Genomic DNA, 19246 nt, shown 5'->3' with positions numbered 1-19246 from the left:
ACCTATCCCATGTGAGCTCCCTGATGCAAGGCCCGTTTCTCTGCCCTCTCGGCATGCCCAGCTCCCTCCCCTCCCGTGGGCAGCCTCCCTCTACCTTTCTGACCTTCCTAATGTTTCAGATGCAGTTCCTTCTCTGTATTTAGTTGTGGAGTCTGTTCTGCCACTCTTTGGATTGTGCTCCTGTTTACTGACTTATAAACGTGGGATGGGGTGAGCCCACGGGCCTCCTACTCCACCGTCTTCCCAAGCTCCTGATAAGGTGTGTTTCTTTTTGCATATTTTGTATGAACTAAATGGGGGTAAAATAAGGCAGCACTCCATTTATGGTTTTACTACCTTCTCCAATTGAGGACAGTCAAGCACCAAAATACACTGCTTAGGTAGATGACAAATGGGCTATTGAGAATCTAAAATATCTTTATCATAATGCTATATATTCATGAAATATACAAATAAGTAGACTGAACAAATATAAAGACAAATCTCCAAACACTGCTTCACCAATGCTACATTGACGCTGTTGAGTATTAGAAGGAAAAAAACCCCAATATTATTTTTCATAGTTTTTAATAAGCTATCATTTTCTTACATGTACACTAGAGTAAACTTAAAAAGACAAATATTTACTACCAAACGAATACTGTACAATTTATAAAAAATATAATTTTAAGATTTTGGAGTAATAAAGGGAAGAAACTTACTTCAAATGGATAAAATAAAATTCTACTTTTTAAGAAATTTAACTAGAAAATAAGACATTTCCCATTTGTCTAAGAGAACACTAAAAACTTTATGGAAGCCAGAGACCATACCATTTTTTTCAAGCTTTCATCTACATAGCTTTAAATAAGCCTTAAAAATTATTTTCCAGTACATATAAGGTTGTTAAACAGAGTACATGACTGTGGGAATGACTATGCTAGCATGAGAAGTCATGAAGAACAGAGATACGTCTTATTCATCTTTATATCTTCAGCTCCTAGCATAATGCCTAACTTAAAGTAATAATGTTTAAGCAATGCTTGTTGCTGAACTGGGAAAATACACATATCTACCTTTGGTCCAATTTTCATTCCATATTAAGCAGCTACATTTGAGGTACCTGAGTAGCAGTCCTGTTCTTTGGCCCTTGACCTTAAACTGAGTACGGTAAGCTAACACACATACACTTTCTCCATCAGCCTTCTGACAGGATCCTCAGAACTGAACCATCATGGGCCTGTGAATTTTCTCTTATGTGGTCAGATTCGTATGTCTTGGATAAATTAATATCAGTGTGCAAAAGTAATGCGTTTTCAGTGCAGGATAAGAATGTGCTTTTGAGTAAGAATGGAATAAAGGCCTTGCTTTTCCATGTTTTAAATAACAGATACATAGCATCTTATATTATGTCACAATTAGCAATTTTTAGACACTGAACATAATACACTGTATTACAATGAAATGTGGTAGGCTTCCATTTTAGGAGCAAAAATAAGTTTCACATAAAAAAAGATTTATTTTAGATTCACATAAAATACATTTAGAATAAATCTAAATTTTTAGCATTTAAACAAACACAGAAGAACTTCAAGATGTACAGTCTCCATGCTGTCCAAAAAGCAAGTACAAAAAGCTCTTTTATAATTATTGATCGTCACCTCGTTGCCTCAAATTTCTAGATTTTCCATTTTCAATTCTTCTCTTTTTAAAGACTGGGGCCACTCCATCTGCCATGACTCCAAGAGAAGTGACTGTTTTTTCTTTAAATATCACTTTGGGTTGCCCACCAATATCAGGTTCTGAAGTTGATAGATATTCATTTTCAGTGCTTGGAAGTTCCAAATCTACCTCCTCACTGAAACAGAAAGTAAAAATATAACCATTATTTGACAGACTAAGACAAACTTTTACATAACCTCTGAGTCCAACAAAGGCCCAAGATCATCTTTCTAATGATAGTGAGAAGTTAAAAGTCATTTCAAACTAGGAAATTACTTAAAGATAATCATTTTATAATATTATTTAAGATACAGAATACTTATTTAGGTGGATACATGTCCAGAAAAGTATCATCTATTCTTTTATTCCTTCTGCACAGTACGTATCATCTAAGGCAATATTTGTGCTTATACATGACTAGCAGTACAAGTTAAGGTGGATAAGTTATTTATGGAAACTGATCTTGCCATGAACTGTGACAAGGACTCTGGGGGCTTACACAGCACATGATGAAAACCATGGGATCCCACTGTCCTATGGTAGGAGACTCTACATGGCCTTTTGTCTAGTACTCTTTTTAACAACTAGTCCTTCAAACACCCACATGGTTAGTAAACATAATCAGCTAATCTAGAGATTGGTACCTTATTAACATGAACCTATCATAGTACCCCACCCTCTACACAGCCAACTGGTCCCTAAGAGAGCAACTAAGTCATGCCACATCTATCAGTTCTACCCATGAGCTTTTTGACATGGCCAAGAAAAGATCATTATGTTTAATTCTGTAGTGGCTAAGAGTGTAAAATCTGTGGGGAACTACATCTCCTATGTAAAGGAATTCTGCAATGACTGAGAATACAGCTGGCTTACAGAGAAAAGTAGCAAAGGGGGGAAGCAGACAGATAATCCTGCCAATGTTTCATTGCTCCAGTAACTCCTGAGACTCAGTCGAATTTCTGCCCTTCCCACAGCTTGGTAGGTAGAACCTTCCTGAGAACTTCTGAATTAATAACCTCTTTTTTATTTAAGGTGACTTAAGTTTCTATCACTTGAAACCAAAAGATTACCTAGTCAGTATTTATTGTAGACTGACCATATACACATGGGTTTATTTCTGGGTTCTCTACTCTATTCCATTGATCTATATGTCTATTTTTGTGCCAGTACCATACTGTTTTGATTACTACAGCTTTGTAGTAGGTCTTGAAATCTGGGGTTGTACTATCTCCGGGTTTGTTCTTCTTCTTCAAGACTGCTTTGGCTACTCAGTTCCATACAAATTTTAGTATTATCTGTTCGAGTTCTGTGTAAAATGCTGTTGTTATTTTGATAGGGATTACACTGTATCTGTAGTAGGTTGCTTTGGGTAGTATGGACATTTTAACAATATTATTTCTCCTAATCCATGAGCATGGACTATCTTTCCATTTGTTTGTGTTGGCTAGGACTTAACACTCAAATGCCTATTTGGTTCAATTATCTTTTTTTTTAAATGTTTTTTTTTTATTTTTATTTATTCATGAGAGTCAGAGAGAGAGAGAGAGAGAGAGAAGCAGAGGGAGAAGCAGGCTCACCACAGAGCAGGGAGCCCGATGCGGGACTCGATCCCAGGACCCCGGGATCATGACCTGAGCCGAAGGCAGACGCTTAACCATCTGAGCCACCCAGGCGCCCTTGGTTCAATTATCTTAAAAGCACATGATAACAAATTTGCTTCCCTCTCAGAAAGACTACATAGAAAGATCTACAGCAATAGTACTGCAAGATCTTTTTATGTCCCATCCTACATATACATGAATAAAAACAGGTTTAAAAAAGTAGGTTTATAGACATAGTAATTAAAGACAGAATTTTTTTAAAAAAGTTGACCAACTGGTGGCTCAGTTGGTTAAGTGTCTGCCTTCAGCTCAGGTCATGATCCCAGAGTCCCTGGATTGAGCCCTGCGTCAGGCTCCCTGCTCAGCGGGGAGTCTGCTTCTCCCTCTGCCCCTCACCCTGCTCGTGCTCTCTCTCTCTCAAATAAATAAAACCTTAAGTAAAAAGTTATCTCTAAACCTAATGTGGGGATTGAACTCACAATCCCAAGATCAAGAGTCACATGCCTTACCAACTGGGCCAGCCAGGCATGCTCCTTTTTAAATGCAAAAATAGTTTGGAAATTTGCTAGGACTGCAAACAAAACAAAACAAAAACAGAGAATGTAAGTACAAAAATAACATTTCAAACTAGTAATGGGCAGTTCAAAACTAAAACAAAACTTCTGCATAATAAAACACTTGAGGAAGAACCTATCTTAGTAGATAATAATTCGATAAAAATTTCCTCAAAATCTGATGAGGGGATGCAGGAAATAGGGATTCTCACTGGAATAGGTCTTAAATCTGATTTGTTTTGAAAACATATGCCTCCCAAAATTTTTATTTACTGTATTAAAACTGTTTGCTTTTCCTACTTCCCTATTTTCTCTTAGACTGCTAACAATGGTGCTTTTCCTAAGAAGGCTAGTAGCCCCTGCAGTTGATGGGAGTATTAATTCTTGGCTTTTTATTATTTTATTACAGGAGAGGAAACAGGTTTAAAGATGTTAAATAACTTGGTCAATCAAACTTATGGAAGTGGTGGAGCTTGGATTAAAATCCAGGTCTGTCTGACCTAAAATTTATATTCTTTCCCCTAGACCACTCTGCTTCCAAGTGAAAGTAAGAAATTTTACTAACCAAGGAGAGAAACATTTGAGGAATGAAGAGTAGTAGGGTTGGTCACTGGAAAAATGAATCTATAGTCAAGAAATTTGATGTGAGATTCATGTATTTCACTTGAATCTTGGTACGTTATACTGTATTTTGATAGAGTGATCAAGCTGTAGTATTGCTTTTTTTAAAAAAACTTTATTTATTTATTTGACAGAGAACACAAGCAGGGGGAGTGGCAAGCAGAGGCAGAGGGAGAAGCAGGCTCCCTGCAGAGCAGGGAGCCCATGTGGAGCTCATCCCAGGACCCTGGGATCATGACCTGAGCCAAAGGCAGACGCTTAACCAACTGAGCCACCCAGGTGCCCCTGTAGTATTGCTTAAGTGGGATTATAGGAAAGATAAAAAAAAGTTTGTATTCAAAAGAAAAGGCAAGAGCTTGCAAGTAAACATCTTACAGAGAAATGTCTTTTCAAATAACTTTGGGACAGTTACAAAAAATAATTACACAAGTACTTCCACAAAACCATAATCATTTCCAAATTCAAATGCAAGAACTGTAAAGGTTATAGTATCTGAACACAATGTAATAAAAGTAGAACAAACATTTCCCCCCCATGTAGATTTAAAAATGTGAAAAATAAAAGGAAACCTTTTAGAATGGAGTCAGAAGGCCGGCAGGGCAAGCTCTTACACCCTATCACTCCTCAATTCCAGACCCAAGAGGAAGAGAGGGACCTTGCACATGGATACTACTTTGCTATCCCAGCAGGAGGAGGCTTTCCTCCTCCCACAGTAACAATCCAGTCAATGAGAGACAGTCACATCTCAGCCAATGAAAAGCCACTATACTTACAGTTCCCAGTTTAATCCAATGGACTTTTTTGTTCATAAAAGTTTTCCCAATATCCCACTTTCCTCTATAAAAGGGCATTCTTCTCCTTCCTTCTGTGGACTTGCCAATGGTTTTGTCCTATCTTATTTGTCCTAGACTGCAATTCTCTGCAATTTATTCCTGAATAAATCCATTTTTTGCTGATAAAATAATGGACAGTTTTATTTTTAAGGTTAACACTACTTGGTGATCAGAAATGGGATCCAGTGATGACCCTCAGCAACTGTGAGGCTGGTGAGCAAAGAGATGATGTACTTACAGAGCCAAGTGGATTTGCTGGGATTTGAAGGTAAGTTTTTCCCTGGATTTTGAGTGCCATGCTTTGTGTTCAAGCTCCCCAGGCTTCATCTGGGATCTGTTTTAAGGCCTTGGGTTTTTCTTGTTTGTTTTTAAATCTCTTGAGGTTACCTATTTGGCATTTGGTCTTTTTTTTTTTTTTTTTAAAGATTTTATTTATTTCTTTGACAGAGAGACACAGCAAGAGAGGGAACACAAGCAGGGGGAATGGGAGAGGGAGGAGCAGGCCTCCCGCCGAGCAGGGAGCCCGATGCGGGGCTCGATCCCAGGACCCCAGGATCATGACCTGAGCCGAGGGCAGACGCTTAACGACTGAGCCACCCAGGCACTCCAGGTCTGACTCCTTTTAGGACTTGGACTGTTCCTGATAAAATTGTACTGGTCTTTGGCCCAACTCCTGTCCGAACCCAGACTCTGCCTACTGAAACTGTTGTAACCTTCAGTCTGACTCCTTTTTGGAAACAGACTGTTCCTGTTGAAATTGTGCTGTTTAGAAATTTTTTTCTGCTCTAGGGAAAAGTCTCTAAGAAATGGGAGCCCAGTCATCAAAATGCCTGAAGGTGCCCCCCCGCCCCCGCCATTTCCTCTCCACCTTTCTGGGATTCTGGCTTGTTTTATGTTTAAAATCTATGGTCCCTATGCATCCACATTTATAACTAAAATGGATCAACTTAGCCAAAAGTAATTCTGAACTTCAATGGCATTATGGGGAACTTTGAAATTCCCAAACTCGTTTTACTCAAATTTAAATTAGAAGGCTATGAGCGGGGGTGCCTGGGTGGCTCAGTCATTAAGCATCTGCTTCGGCTCAGGTCATGGTCCCGGGGTCCTGGGATCAAGCCCCACATCGGGTTTCCTGCTCGGCAGGAAGCCTGCTTCTCCCTCTCCCACTCCCCCTGCTTGTGTTCCCTCTCTCGCTGTGTCTCTGTCAAAAAATGAATAAAATCTTAAAAAAAAAAAAAAAGGCTATGACTGGTAGAAAAACAAAGCACAAACAATGGACTAGGATGCCTATTTTTTATTAGAAAAAAAATTTTTTTAAAGATTTTATTTGACAGAGAGAGATACAGCAAGAGAGAGAACACAAGCAGGAGGAGTGGGAGAGGGAGAAGCAGGCTTCCCGCGGAGCAGGGAGCCTGATGTGGGCTCAATCCCAGGACCCCGGGATCATGACATGAGCCGAAGGCAGATGCTTAACGACTGAGCCACCCAGGCGCCCAGAAAAAATTTTTAATTTTAATTCCAATATAGTTAACATATAGCGTTATATTAGTTTCAGGTGCACAATATAGTGATTCAACAGTTCTATACATGACACAGTGCTCATCATGACAAGTGTGCTCTTAGTCCGCTTTACCTATTTCACACATTCCTTTTTCCCCATCTCCCTTCTGGTAACCATTAGTTTGCTCTCTATAGTTCAGAGTCTGTTTTTTTGGTTTGTCTCTTTTGTTCCTTGTTTTATTTCTTAAATTCCACACGAGTGAAATCATATGGTGTGTGTCCCTTCTCTTATTTCACTTAGCATTAAACCCTGTAGATACACCCACACTGCTGTAAATAGCAAGATTTCATTTTTCATGGCTCATATTCCATTGTATGTATATACAACCTTTATCCATTCATCTCTCGATGGGACACTTGGGACTGCTTCCATGGTTTGGCTATTATAAATAATGCTGCAATAAACACAGGGGTGCATGTATCTTTTTGAACTAGTGTTTTTATATTTTTTGGTATATATCCAGTAGTGGAATCAGTGGATCATATGGTAGTTCTATTTTAAATTTTTTGATGAACCTCCATACTGTATTCCATAGTGGCTGAACCAGTGTGCATTCCCACCAACAGCACAAGGGGGGGGGGTCCTTTTTCTCCACATCCTCACCAACACTCGCTGTTTGTGTTTTAGTTTTTAGCCATTCTGACAGGTGTGAGATACCTCATTGTGGGTTTTGATTTGCAATTCCCTGATGGTCAGTGATGCTGAGCATCTTTTCATATGTCTGTCTGTTGGCCATCTGTACGTCTTCTTTGGAGAAATGTCTGTTCATTATGTCTTCTGTCCATTTTATAACTGGAATATTTGTGTTGAGTTGTATAAGTCCTTTGTATATTTGGATACTAACCCTTCATCAAATGTGTCAGTTGCAAATACCATCTCCCATTCAGTATACTTTTAATTTTCTTGGTTGTTTCCTTTGCTGTGCAGAAACTTTTTATTTTGGTGTAGTTCCAATAGTTTATTTTTTATTTTGTTTCATTTGCCTCAGGAGACAGTACTAGATATTACTAGATAAAGATATTACTAGAGCGGATGTCAGGGAAATTACTGCTTGTGCTCTCTTCAAGGATTTTTATGGTTTCAGGTTTCACATTTAGGTCTTTAATTTTGAATTTAATTTTTGTGTATGGTATAAAAAAGCAGTCCAGTATCATTCTTTTATATGTAGCTGTCCAGTTTTCCCAACACCATTTGGTGAAGAGACTTTTCCATTGCACCTTTTTGCCTCCTTTCTTGAAGATTAATTAACCACATAATCATTGATTTAGTTCTGGGTTCTTTTCTGTTCTATTATGTGCGTGTCTATATTTGTGCCAGTACCATGCTGTTTTGATTATTTCAGCTTTGCAGTACATCTTGAGAACTGTGGTTGTGATACCTCTAGTTCTGTTCTTTTTCAACACTGCTTTGGCTATTTGAGGACTTTAGTGGTTCCATACATATTTCAGTATTCTAGTTTTGTGAAAAATGGTGTTGGTATTTTGATAGGGATTATATCGTACCTGTAGATTTCTTTCATTGTATGGACTTTTTAACAGTATTTGTTCTTCAAATCCATGAGAATGGAATATCTTTCCATTTGCGCCATCTTCAGTTTCTTTCATCAGTGTTTCACAGTTTTCAGAATTTATGTCTTTCACCTCCTTGGTTAAGTTTATTGCTAGGTTTTTACTATTTCTGATGCAACTGTTTCTCCCCCTTAATTTCTCTTTCTGCTACTTCACTATTAGGGTATAGAAATGCAATGGACTTCTGGAAAAAAGTATTTTTTTTAAAGTAGGCTCCACACCTAACACGGAGCTTGAATTCATGAACCTGAGATCAAGAGTCACACGCTCCACCAACTGAGCCAGTCAAGGGCCCTGGATTTCTGTATACTGATTTTGTATCCTGTGACCTTACTGAATCCATTGATCAGTTCTAGTACTTTTTTGGTGGCATCTTTAGGGTTTTCTATATATAGTATCAAGCCATCTGTAAATAATGAATGTTTTACTTCTTCCTTACCAATTTGGATCTTTTTGTTTTTTTGTCTGATTGCTGTGGCTAGGACTTCCAATACTATGTTGATTAAAAGTGGACAACCTTGTTATGTTCCTGATCTTAGAGGAAAAAGCTCAGTTTTTCACCTTAAGTACAATGTTTGCTGTGTGAGTTTTTCATATATGGCCTTTATCATGTTGAAGTATGTTTCCTCTAAACCTACTTTGTTGAGGGTTTTTATCATGAATGAATGTTGTACTTTGTCAAATGCTTTTCTTACATCTATTGAAATGATCAGATGTTTTTCATCCTTTCCCTTGTTGATGTGATGTGCCATGTTGACTGATTTGGGAATACTGAACCACCCTTGCATCCCTGCAATAAATCCCACTTGACTGTGAATGATTTTTTTTAATGTATTGCTGGATTCAGTTTGCTAATATTTTGTTGAGGATTTTTGCATTTATGTTCATCAGAGATATTGGCCTGTAGTTCTTTTTTTCTGTAGTGTCTTTTATCTGGTTTTGGAATCAGGGAAATCCTGGCCTCATAGAATGAATATAGAACCTTTCCTTCATCTTCTGATTTTTTTGTGTAGTTTAAGAATAGGTATTAATTCTTTTTTTTTTTTTAAGATTTATTTGACAGAGAGAGAGAGAGAGAGGAAGCAGCAGATCCCTGCTGAGCAGGGAGCCTGATGCAGGACTCAATCCCAGGACCCTGAGATCATGACCGGAGCTGAAGGCGGATGCTTAAAGACTGAGACACCCAGGCACCCTAGGTATTAATTCTTAAAATATTTGATAGAATTCACCTGTGAAGCCATCTGGTCCTGGACTTTTGTTTGTGGGGAGTATTTTGATTATTGATTCAATTTCATTCCTTGTAATTGGTCTGTTCAAAATTTTCTATTTCTTCCTGATAGTTTTGGGAGGTTAAATGTTTCTAGAAATGTGTGTGTTTCTTTTAGGATGTCCAATTTGGGGCATATAATTTTTCATAATATTCTAATACTTTATATTTCTGTGGTGTCGGTTATTTCTCCTCTTTGCTGATTTTGAGTCCTTTTTTTTTTTTGACAAGTCCGGGTCAGCTTTTATTAATTCTGTTATCTTTTCAAAGAACTAGCTCTGGGTGTCATTAGTCTGCTCTACTCTATTTTTAGTTACTATTTCACTTATTTCTGCTCTGATACTTATAATTTCTTCCTTCATCTTGTTTGGGTTTTGTTTGTTCTTCTTTTTCTAGCTCCTTTAAGTATAAGGTTAGGTTGTTTTGAGATTTTTCTTGCTTCTTAAGGTAGCAAATAAACTTCCCTCTTAGAACAGCTTTTGTGGCATCTCAAAGATTTCAGACTAAAATCTGATTTCACTTATTTCCTAAGTTTTTATGTCCTCTTTGATTTCTTGGTTGACCCATTGTTTAGTAGCATGTTATTTAGCCTCCATGTATGTCCTCTTTGCAGATTTTTTATATTTTAAAAAATTTTAAAAAGATTTTATTTGAGACAGAGAGAGAGAATGAGCACGGGCGGGGGAGAAGGACAAGGAGGGAAGCAGATTCCCTGCTGAGCAGGGAGCTTGATGTGGGGCTCAATCCCAGGACCTCAAGATCGTGACCTGAGCTGAAGGCAGATACTTAACCAACTCAGCCACCCAGGAGCCCTGTCTTTCCAGATTTTTCTTGTGGATGCACAGTGCTGTGTTCAAAAAAGATGAATGGTATGACTTCGATTTTTTTCAATTTGTTGAGACTTGTTTTGTGGCCCAATATGTTTTGAAGATCTTTGTGCACTCAAAAAGAGTATATATTTTGATGTTTTAGGATGGAATGTTCTGAATGTATGTGAGATCCATTTGGTCCAATGTGTCATTCAAAGCCACGGTCCTTGTTGATATTTTGTTTGGATGATCTATCAATGTGAGTGGGATGTTAAAGTCCTTTACTATTATTGCATTACTATTCATCAGTTCATGTTATTAACTGTTTTATGTATTTGGATGCTCTTATGTTGGGTGCATAAATATTTACAACTGTTATATCTTCTTATTGGATTATCCCCTTGTCCTTTGTCTCTTGTTACAGTCTTTGTTTTAAAGTCTATTTTGTCTAAAACAACAGTGTAGTTTGTCTAATATAAGTATTGCCACCTGGGCTTTCTTTTGACATCCATTTGCACGACAGATGTTTCTCTATCCCCCTATGTTCATTTAGAAAGTGTTTTTGGGTCTGAAATGAGTCTCTTGTAGGCAGCATATAGATGGGTCTTGCTTTTTATCCATTCTGACATTCTATGTCTTTTGATTGGAGAGTTCAGTCCATTTGCATTCAAAGTAACAACCAATAGGTATTTTGTTACTTGTTTTATGGTTACTTTTGTAGTTTTTCTCTGTTCCTTTCTTCTCTTTTTCTCTTTGATTAGTTAGCCTAAGTGGTATACTTGGGTTCCTTTCTCTTTACTCTTTGCATATCTATTACTGGTCTATTACTGGTTTTTGAATTGTGGTTACCATTAGGTTTGTAAATAGCATCTTCAGCATATAGCAGGTTATATGAAGTTGATGGTAACTTAAATTTGAACCCATTCTTTACCCTTCTCCCCACTCCCACATTTGAGGTTTATGGTTTCATAATTTACATCCTTTTATTTTGTGAATCCCTTGACTGACTTTATAGATATACTGCTTTTGTGTTTCCTACTTTTCTTACTCCTACTTATGGTCTGTCTTTCCACTGAGAGTCTCCTTTAACATTTCTTGTAGGGCTAGTTTAGTGGTCATGAATTCCTTTAACTTTTGTTTGACTGGCAAACTCTTCATCTCTGGGATGCCTATTTTATTTTATTTTTTTTTAAAGATTTTATTTATTTACTTGAGAGAGAGAATGAGAGAGAGCATATGAGAGGGGGGAGGGTCAGAGGGAGAAGTAGACTCCCTGCTGAGCAGGGAGCCCGATGCGGGACTCGATCCCGGGACTCCAGGATCACAGTTGCCTAACCAACTGAGCCACCCAGGCGCCCTGGGATGCCTATTTTAAATAGTACTTTGAGGCTTCCAGATGTTTTCAGGATTCTGAGTTTGCCTTTTTGCAAAATGCTATTTCTGAATCAACTGAGGCAAAGAAACAATTGAAAGACATCAAAATGGCTTCTGAGGCCTTTTTCTCCCTCCCTTCATCTGCACTCATCTTGTACTCAGGTCCCATCTCTGGCACCATTTCTGTCTATTCTCTCTGCTGAACTTGCCTTTTCCTACTAATTTCTCTGCTGCTCCCTCCTCTCCTGAACCTATTAAAACCTGCTTCTTTAAAGTTAAGTTTTCTGAGAATCTAAATAAAACTCAAGTTCCTTATGTTCCCTGGACTAAGGCTGAATTGTGAGCTATAGTTATAGTTTTCCTAAAGTGACTGAAGACCCCCAATAAGTTGGCTGAAGATTTAACATAGTTATTCCAACTTACCACCTTGGTTTCTCAGATTTACATCCATTATTCCATGTGCTGTTGGTAAGAACCAGGCCAAACACTGCATGAAACTAGCTAGAGAACATCCTGAAAAACAAACCTCTAACCTTTAGTAAGATGATAGAACACTTGCTGGAAATCCCCACTGAGCAATTATAGTAGCTTTTCCTAAAGCCTGTTGTCTGAAACAAAATTCAGGTTTGCACACAAAAGCTTGATGAACCTGTTCATGACGATTATGATTGACTCCAATTGTCTTTAAAGAAAATTCTGATCTTTAGATGCTGAATCCACCCAGGTAGCATTTAACTCTATGTTTATTAATGTTTCAAACTGGGAATTTCTCCTTTAGTTAAAAAGACCAGGATGAAATGGTAAATTGCCCACTGCAGATTTAGTTACCATGGCAAACCAGCTTGCTCACATCCTAGGTGAGTCACCTAAAAGACAGACTGCTAGAAGTATCAATTTTCAACTCTGGCAAATGAAGGCTCCTAAACACAAAACCAAAAAAACCTAGTTTCTGCTATTATTGCAAAGAGCCAGGGCAGTGGGGGGAGAAGGGGGAAGGCTGTTATGAATTTAAGCTCTCCAGGTACTTTCAGCCTTCTAGTCAGTCTTTCTAATGACCTCCTAATTCCCAATGATGGGACTTTGAGGAACTGCAGGGGCTCCTTCCTCTTAATCAGCTTGGAGAAATCACTCTCCAGATTGGGAACAAATCTCTCTCTCCAAATTGACACCAGAGCTACTCTGTCATTCAGCCCACTGCTGCCAAGCTGCCCCTGCCTTGGAGCAGTAAAATGGTTCAGACAGTGGAGATCTCTAATAAACCTCAACAAGTTCCTCTCTCTGAATCTATTTCCTTTTGTCTAGGCTTTTTCCTTAGTTATTGCACCCCTATTCATTTATTGGGCCTAAATTTCTTAGAAAAGCATCTCATGCCAGAATTTCTTTCTCCCCAAAGAGGGAAATAATTCTAGAATTTGAGAGTAGTAATCAAAATAGCCAACCAGGGGAATTAAATGACCTTTGGCATCTTTTATTTGTTTCTATTGAATCAGCTACCATCCTCTTTACAGCTATCATCCTCAAATGATATTGGCAGAATCCACAGTGCACCTTCCATCAAAATTCAAATAAAGTCTTCAAAACCTCATCCCACAATTCATCAATACCTTGTAAGTAAAGAAGCCCTTTCAGGTGTCAAACGCATAATACAAGATTACAAGGCCCAGAGCCTCACTATCCCCTTCCCCAGTCCCTGTAGTATGTATCTTACCTGGGAGGAAACCCAGTGGCTGAGGATGGAGGTTTTTCCAGGATCTCTGAGCAATAAATAACATTGCTATCCCTCTCTTGGCACCCTGTTGTTCCTGACCCCCATATGCTACTGATATCCATTTCTTTTTTATTTATTTTTAAAAGATTTTATTTATTTGAGAGAGAGAGAATGAGAGAGAGCACGAGAGGGAAGAGGGTCAGAGGGAGAAACAGACTCCCCGCTGAGCAAGGAGCCCGATGCGGGACTCGATCCCGGGACTCCAGGATCATGACCTGAGCCGAAGGCAGCTGCTTAACTGACTGAGCCACCCAGGCGCCCCTGATATCCATTTCTAATGAAAGGAAATTTTTCATTGTAATTGATCTATGCAGTGCATTTTTATTATTCTAGTTGATAGGGAGAGCCACTATCTTTTTGCTTTCATTTGGAAAGAAAAGAAGTACACGGAAGTACACCTGGACAGTAACTCCCCAAGGTTTCAGATAGTCCTTCCTGTTCACAAACCTTAAAAACTGATTTGGATATCAAATTTTCTGTAGATTCTAATTTAAAAAATGTAGATGATATGCTTCACTGCTCCCCTTTTCAGACCTCTTCACAAGATAGCCATCTACCTGTTAAAACTTTTGGCCTTAAAAAGTCATATAATCTCCAAAGAAAAATTGCAGTTTGCTCAAACTCAGGTTAGACACTTAGGGCACCTGATCGCAGAACAAGGACTACATTTGGATCCAGGCAGACTTCAAGGCATCCTGAATTTCCCCAAACCTAAAAGTAAGTACCAGGTACAAAGCTTTCTTGGACTGGCTGGCTACTGTCAAAACTGAATTCCAAACTTCTCTATTATGGCTCAACTTTTACATGCCTTATTAAGAAATGACAAACATAACCCTATTATTTGGAAAGATAGGGATAACACAGCCTTTGAAAACTTAAAGCCTCATGAATAATAAAGCCTGTTGCTCTTGGACATCCTATCAACTTCCCTTCTTTCCTCTGTTATGTAAGAAGGAAGGGAATGCCCTTGGAGTACTGACCCCAAAATATAAGGAGCACCATGGACCCACAGGCTATCAGAACCAACAACGAGATGCTGTGGCATGGGTATATCCCCCCTTGCCTCGAAGCCACTTCTGCGCCACTGCCTTTTTAGTTAAGGCCACTGAAGAAATAGGGGATTCCCTTTAAGAATCCTTGTGCCCCATGCAGCAGAAGCCGTCCTGAATTCTCTTCACACTCTTGCTCACCTCCTAAGAAATCCTCATGCTAACTGCTCCTCATGTAACCCTTTCTCATTGCAATAACCTTAACCCTGCTACTGTCCCCTCCTTCACGGATGAAAAACCTCATGACTGCTTAATGTTGACAGCTCACCTTCTGACTCCCTGTGACAATTTACAGGAAAGTCCTCTGACCAATGCAGATTTTTCATGGCTTACTGACAGTTCTTATTTAAAGGATAAAAATGGTAAATAATGTGTTTAGCATGTTACTGCATGTTCTATCTTTTGAAGTCACTGAGGCAGAATTACACACCCTTACTTGAGCTTGTACCTAAGTGAAGGGTAGAGCTGACAAACGTTTATACTGATGGTATACCTTGGGGAAAGCTCATGACTTTGGAATATTATGGAAACAACAAGGTATCCTTACTTCCAACGAGAATAAAAATGACTTACATGTCCAAAATGTATCAGATGTCATTGTTTTGCCAGTCACTCTAGCTATTATTAAGGTTCCTAGGCATTCCAGACTTAACTCCCTGGAGGCCAAAGGGAACAACCTGTTTTCTGCCAAAAATGCTGCACTCAGGAGACCAGTAGCCAAACCTCTGTCAAAGTCCACAGGGATGTTCTCCCAAATATAATTTGGAAAAACTGACAAGTGATATCTAACAGTTGGCCCCAGACAAACAGAAACAGTATTTGGAAAGTAATAATTGTTGGCTCAATAAAAAGAGAACTCTGGTTTGGACCAAATAACAGTCTGGCCTTACCAGTAATTCTAAGATTCCCAATACCTACCTCTGTACATGCATTAAACCTGTGGTGTACTGATAAAATAATAGCATTCATTCAACTGATATTGGTGAGGGAAGTTAATAAAGCTGCAAAAAGTGCCTACCTCACTGGTCCTACTTGTCCAAAGTACATTCCACAGAAACCTGCTTGGAAAAATAGATTTCATACAACTTCTCCCTCTCATGGATAAATATTTTAGTTATGGTTTGTATGTTTTCTCACTGGACCAAAGCCTTCCTCTGTAGACAGGGCAATAATGCCTCTGTGGCTAAATTCTGTTAGAAAAGATTATCCCTCCCTGGGAACCCTCTCGAATTTCATAGTGATTGGGGAACCATTTTTCCTGGCCAGGTGCTTTGACAAGTCAACGCTGTTTGTCCAGTTTTACAACTTTTTCATTGTGCATGTCACCCTTAATCCACAGAGTTAGCTGCATGCAGTAATGGCACTATTAAGACACAACTGGTAAGATGAACCATGAGAGACGATGGACTCTGAAAAACAAACGGAGGGTTCTAGAGGGGAGGGGGGTGGGGGGATGGGTTAGCCTGGTGATGGGTATTAAGGAGGGCACGTTCCGCGTGGAGCACTGGGTGTTATGCACAAACAATGAATCATGGAACACTACATCAAGAACTAATGATGTAATGTATGGTGATTAACATAACAATAATAAAAAAAAAAAAGACACAACTGGTAAAATTTTAGAGACCCTTCAAAAACCTTGACCGAAAGCATTGCCAATGGTCCTAAATCTCAGCTCCACCGGTTTGGAACTCACAGACTCTCACTCTCTAAGACAGTCACAGGATGTCCAATACACTTGGCCCCTGCCCCCTCTGGCCCACAGTAATAAGAGAAGATAGACTTCAACAGTGTAAAGACCTGTTTCTATCAAAAATAACCATGCTGTGGTACATGTTTTTCACAGTGCACTCGGGGGGAGACAATGACCTTAAGTATTATACCTTGTAACCCAATGATTTTTTGTTGGGGAAGGCACCTCCAAAATCCTTCCTACCTCACTAGAAAGGCTCTTATCAGGAATTGCAAACCAACCCTTCTGTCTCCAAACTGCAGGGAAGCCTCCTGATTCATGTGACACACCTAAAGAAAGCACCAAACCCTGACTGGACCTGCATATCATGTGGTGACCTCAAAGTGTAGATTTCCTGGAACTGAAGCAGATAACATCTGATGACATGTCTTCCCAAGATGTCTGGACCAGGCCGTATACCTTTTTCTCTTCTTCTCTCTCATGGAAAGACAAGGTACTCATCTGCATTTCCCAAGCCCTTGTAAAAAACCTCTTCTTTTGATTATGGTCTTTAGGAAACAGCCTTATGATCCCAGGACAAATTAATTTTTCACTTGCTTTTTCTGAAGGGTTAGAGAATTCAGAATTCACAAGTTTTATTTCATCTGAATTATTAACTGACTTTGGATTCTTACCCAAATTAATGGTCTCTGACTTTGCAAACTTACTGGCTGTATTACCTTTTTTTTTTTTTTTTAAGATTTTATCTTAGAGCTTGTGAGCACCTACGCGCATGCGCGAGTGAGGCAAGAGACGGGGGGCGGGAAGGGAGAGGGAGAGAAAATCTGAAGCACACTCTGCGCTAAGCCTGACACGGGGCTCGATCTCACTACTGCGAGATCATGACCTGAGCCAAAACCAAGAATTGGGACGCTTAACCAACTGAGCCTCCCACAGGTGCTCCCTGACTGTATTATTAATAGCACATTTGGTTCTAAACACTTCTGAGATAATACTATTTTAAAAACAACCTTTCAAGTTTTACCATTTTGCAAAAAGTTCACCGGCTATTGCTTCATGATTATACCTGCACTGTATCTTCCAAAATGCACTTGGTTAATTCCTTCAGTGTGCTTCTGCAGTATCTACTATTCTGTCTTCATTATTGCTTTAAGCGGGGACTTTCAGAAAGGAGGCATACATGACTCCAGGTTTGCTGTCATAAGGAGAACCTTTCTCCCCTAAGTTGGAATAAGTGCCAATAAGTATTTCAACTGGCTACTTTCAGACCAAGAGCCCTGCCTTGGAAGCTGGTTTAGAACCATCATACAATTTGGAATTGTTACTTCTGTTTTGCAGAAGTTATTTTAAGTTTTGTATTTTTTTTTTGCCTGAACTTAAAACAATGGACCCAATAAAATGATGTTGGCCCCACACTTTGAGATGATCTCCAACATGACCTCAAGAAGATTAGTGGGAGCACCTGAGAGTTTCTCCCTCTTAACCTTCCTTGCTACTCAAAAGTGGCTTTAAGTGGTTTCCTACTGCTATACACATTCTTTCTGATACTGCACATGACCACCAGGAAAGGTCCTTCCAGACACTGAGTTATAAAACCACCAAATATGGAAAACCTGAGTTGATCAGCAGTACTCTGAAAGAAACTTTATCAAAAGTGAGAAATGTGGAGGGTTGGCTGGGAAGATGGTGAAGTAGGAGAACCCTAAGCTCACCTTGTCCCTCGGATACAACTACATAACACTCACTTCAGTGTAAATAACCCAGAAAATGATCCGAAGACTGGCAGAACAAACTCCACAACTAAAGGTAGAGAGGAGGCCACACTGAAGAAAGTACGAAGGGCATAGATGTGGTGTGGGAGTGAAATGGATTGTGGCTGTCTGTGGTGGGAAAACTGGTGGTGGGGAGAAGGGCAAAAACTAGACTTTCGCATTGGGGAGCCCATGAATGGGGAGGATGAATCCCCATAACATTTGCCTTTGAAAGTGAGAAGGGTTGAATTTTTGAGTTCTTACACCCAGTGAGACTTAAAGCCTAGCGCCTTGGTGGCTCAGTCGGTTAAGCATCTGCCTTTAGCTCAGGTCATGATCCCAGGGTCCTGGGATTGAGCCCTGTGTCGGGCTCCCAGCTCAGTGGGAAGCCTGCTTCTCCCTCTCCCTCTGCCCCTTCCCCTGCTTGTGTGCTCTCTGTCAAATGGATAAATAGAATCTTAAAAAAAAAATCAGAGAGCTCAGCTCTGGGAGAGTGCAGAGGGTGTTAAGAAGCTGAGTTCAGACCCTTAAAGAGATAGCACAACAAGCAGCACAAGAACATATAGTGTAGAACCAGCAGTTTGAAAAACACTGACGGCAGACAGAAGGGAGAGTGATTTCCTCATTTCAGAGTGTGGCCTGGAGACACATGGCTCCTCCAGGAACAAAGGAGCTGGCAGGTACCATTTCCCTCCCCTGCCCCCCACTATAAACAATGGCCACTTGTGGGAACCAGTGAAGCCAACACTCATTACCTAACTTGCTTACACCAAGCCCCGCTGCAAACCCTCCAACCCTATGCTTCAGGGGATCCCCCTTCTCAGTCACACTTGCCTCGGTACCACAGCTGCAGATCCTCTCCCTGAGAAGTCTGGTGCAAACCCTGCCAACACATCTCCCAACCTGCACATTTTGTGAAACCTCAGTTCCTGCGGGGGGCTGGTCTCATTTTGCAACCAGCCCGCTGCACACTTTGTTAAAATGCACCCCACTCCCTACTGCAGACCAAACACTGCCCACAATAGGCAAAGAGAGTATCTACAGACAACTGGACTGAAGGCAAAAGAGGTCAAGCCTCAACAGCAGAGAACACACA

General features: G+C 39.7%; 1 protein-coding gene across 2 annotated transcripts in view; it reads right to left on the bottom strand.

The window, feature by feature from the left end:
- Nucleotides 1–552: 552 nt before the first annotated feature.
- WBP4 (WW domain binding protein 4) overlaps nucleotides 553–19246 on the bottom strand; it is a 63653-nt gene continuing 44959 nt past the window's right edge. For both annotated transcript variants that reach the window (XM_027588302.2, XM_027588301.2), the window contains exon 10: nucleotides 553–1837. In XM_027588302.2, coding sequence (XP_027444103.1) covers nucleotides 1627–1837 — 211 coding nt within the window. In that variant the 3' untranslated portion in view covers nucleotides 553–1626. The remainder of the gene's footprint in view (nucleotides 1838–19246) is intronic.

This window comes from Zalophus californianus, chromosome 3, assembly GCF_009762305.2.
Source record: "Zalophus californianus isolate mZalCal1 chromosome 3, mZalCal1.pri.v2, whole genome shotgun sequence".
NCBI lineage: Eukaryota > Metazoa > Chordata > Mammalia > Carnivora > Otariidae > Zalophus > Zalophus californianus.
This window is presented reverse-complemented; position numbering and strand designations above follow the sequence as displayed.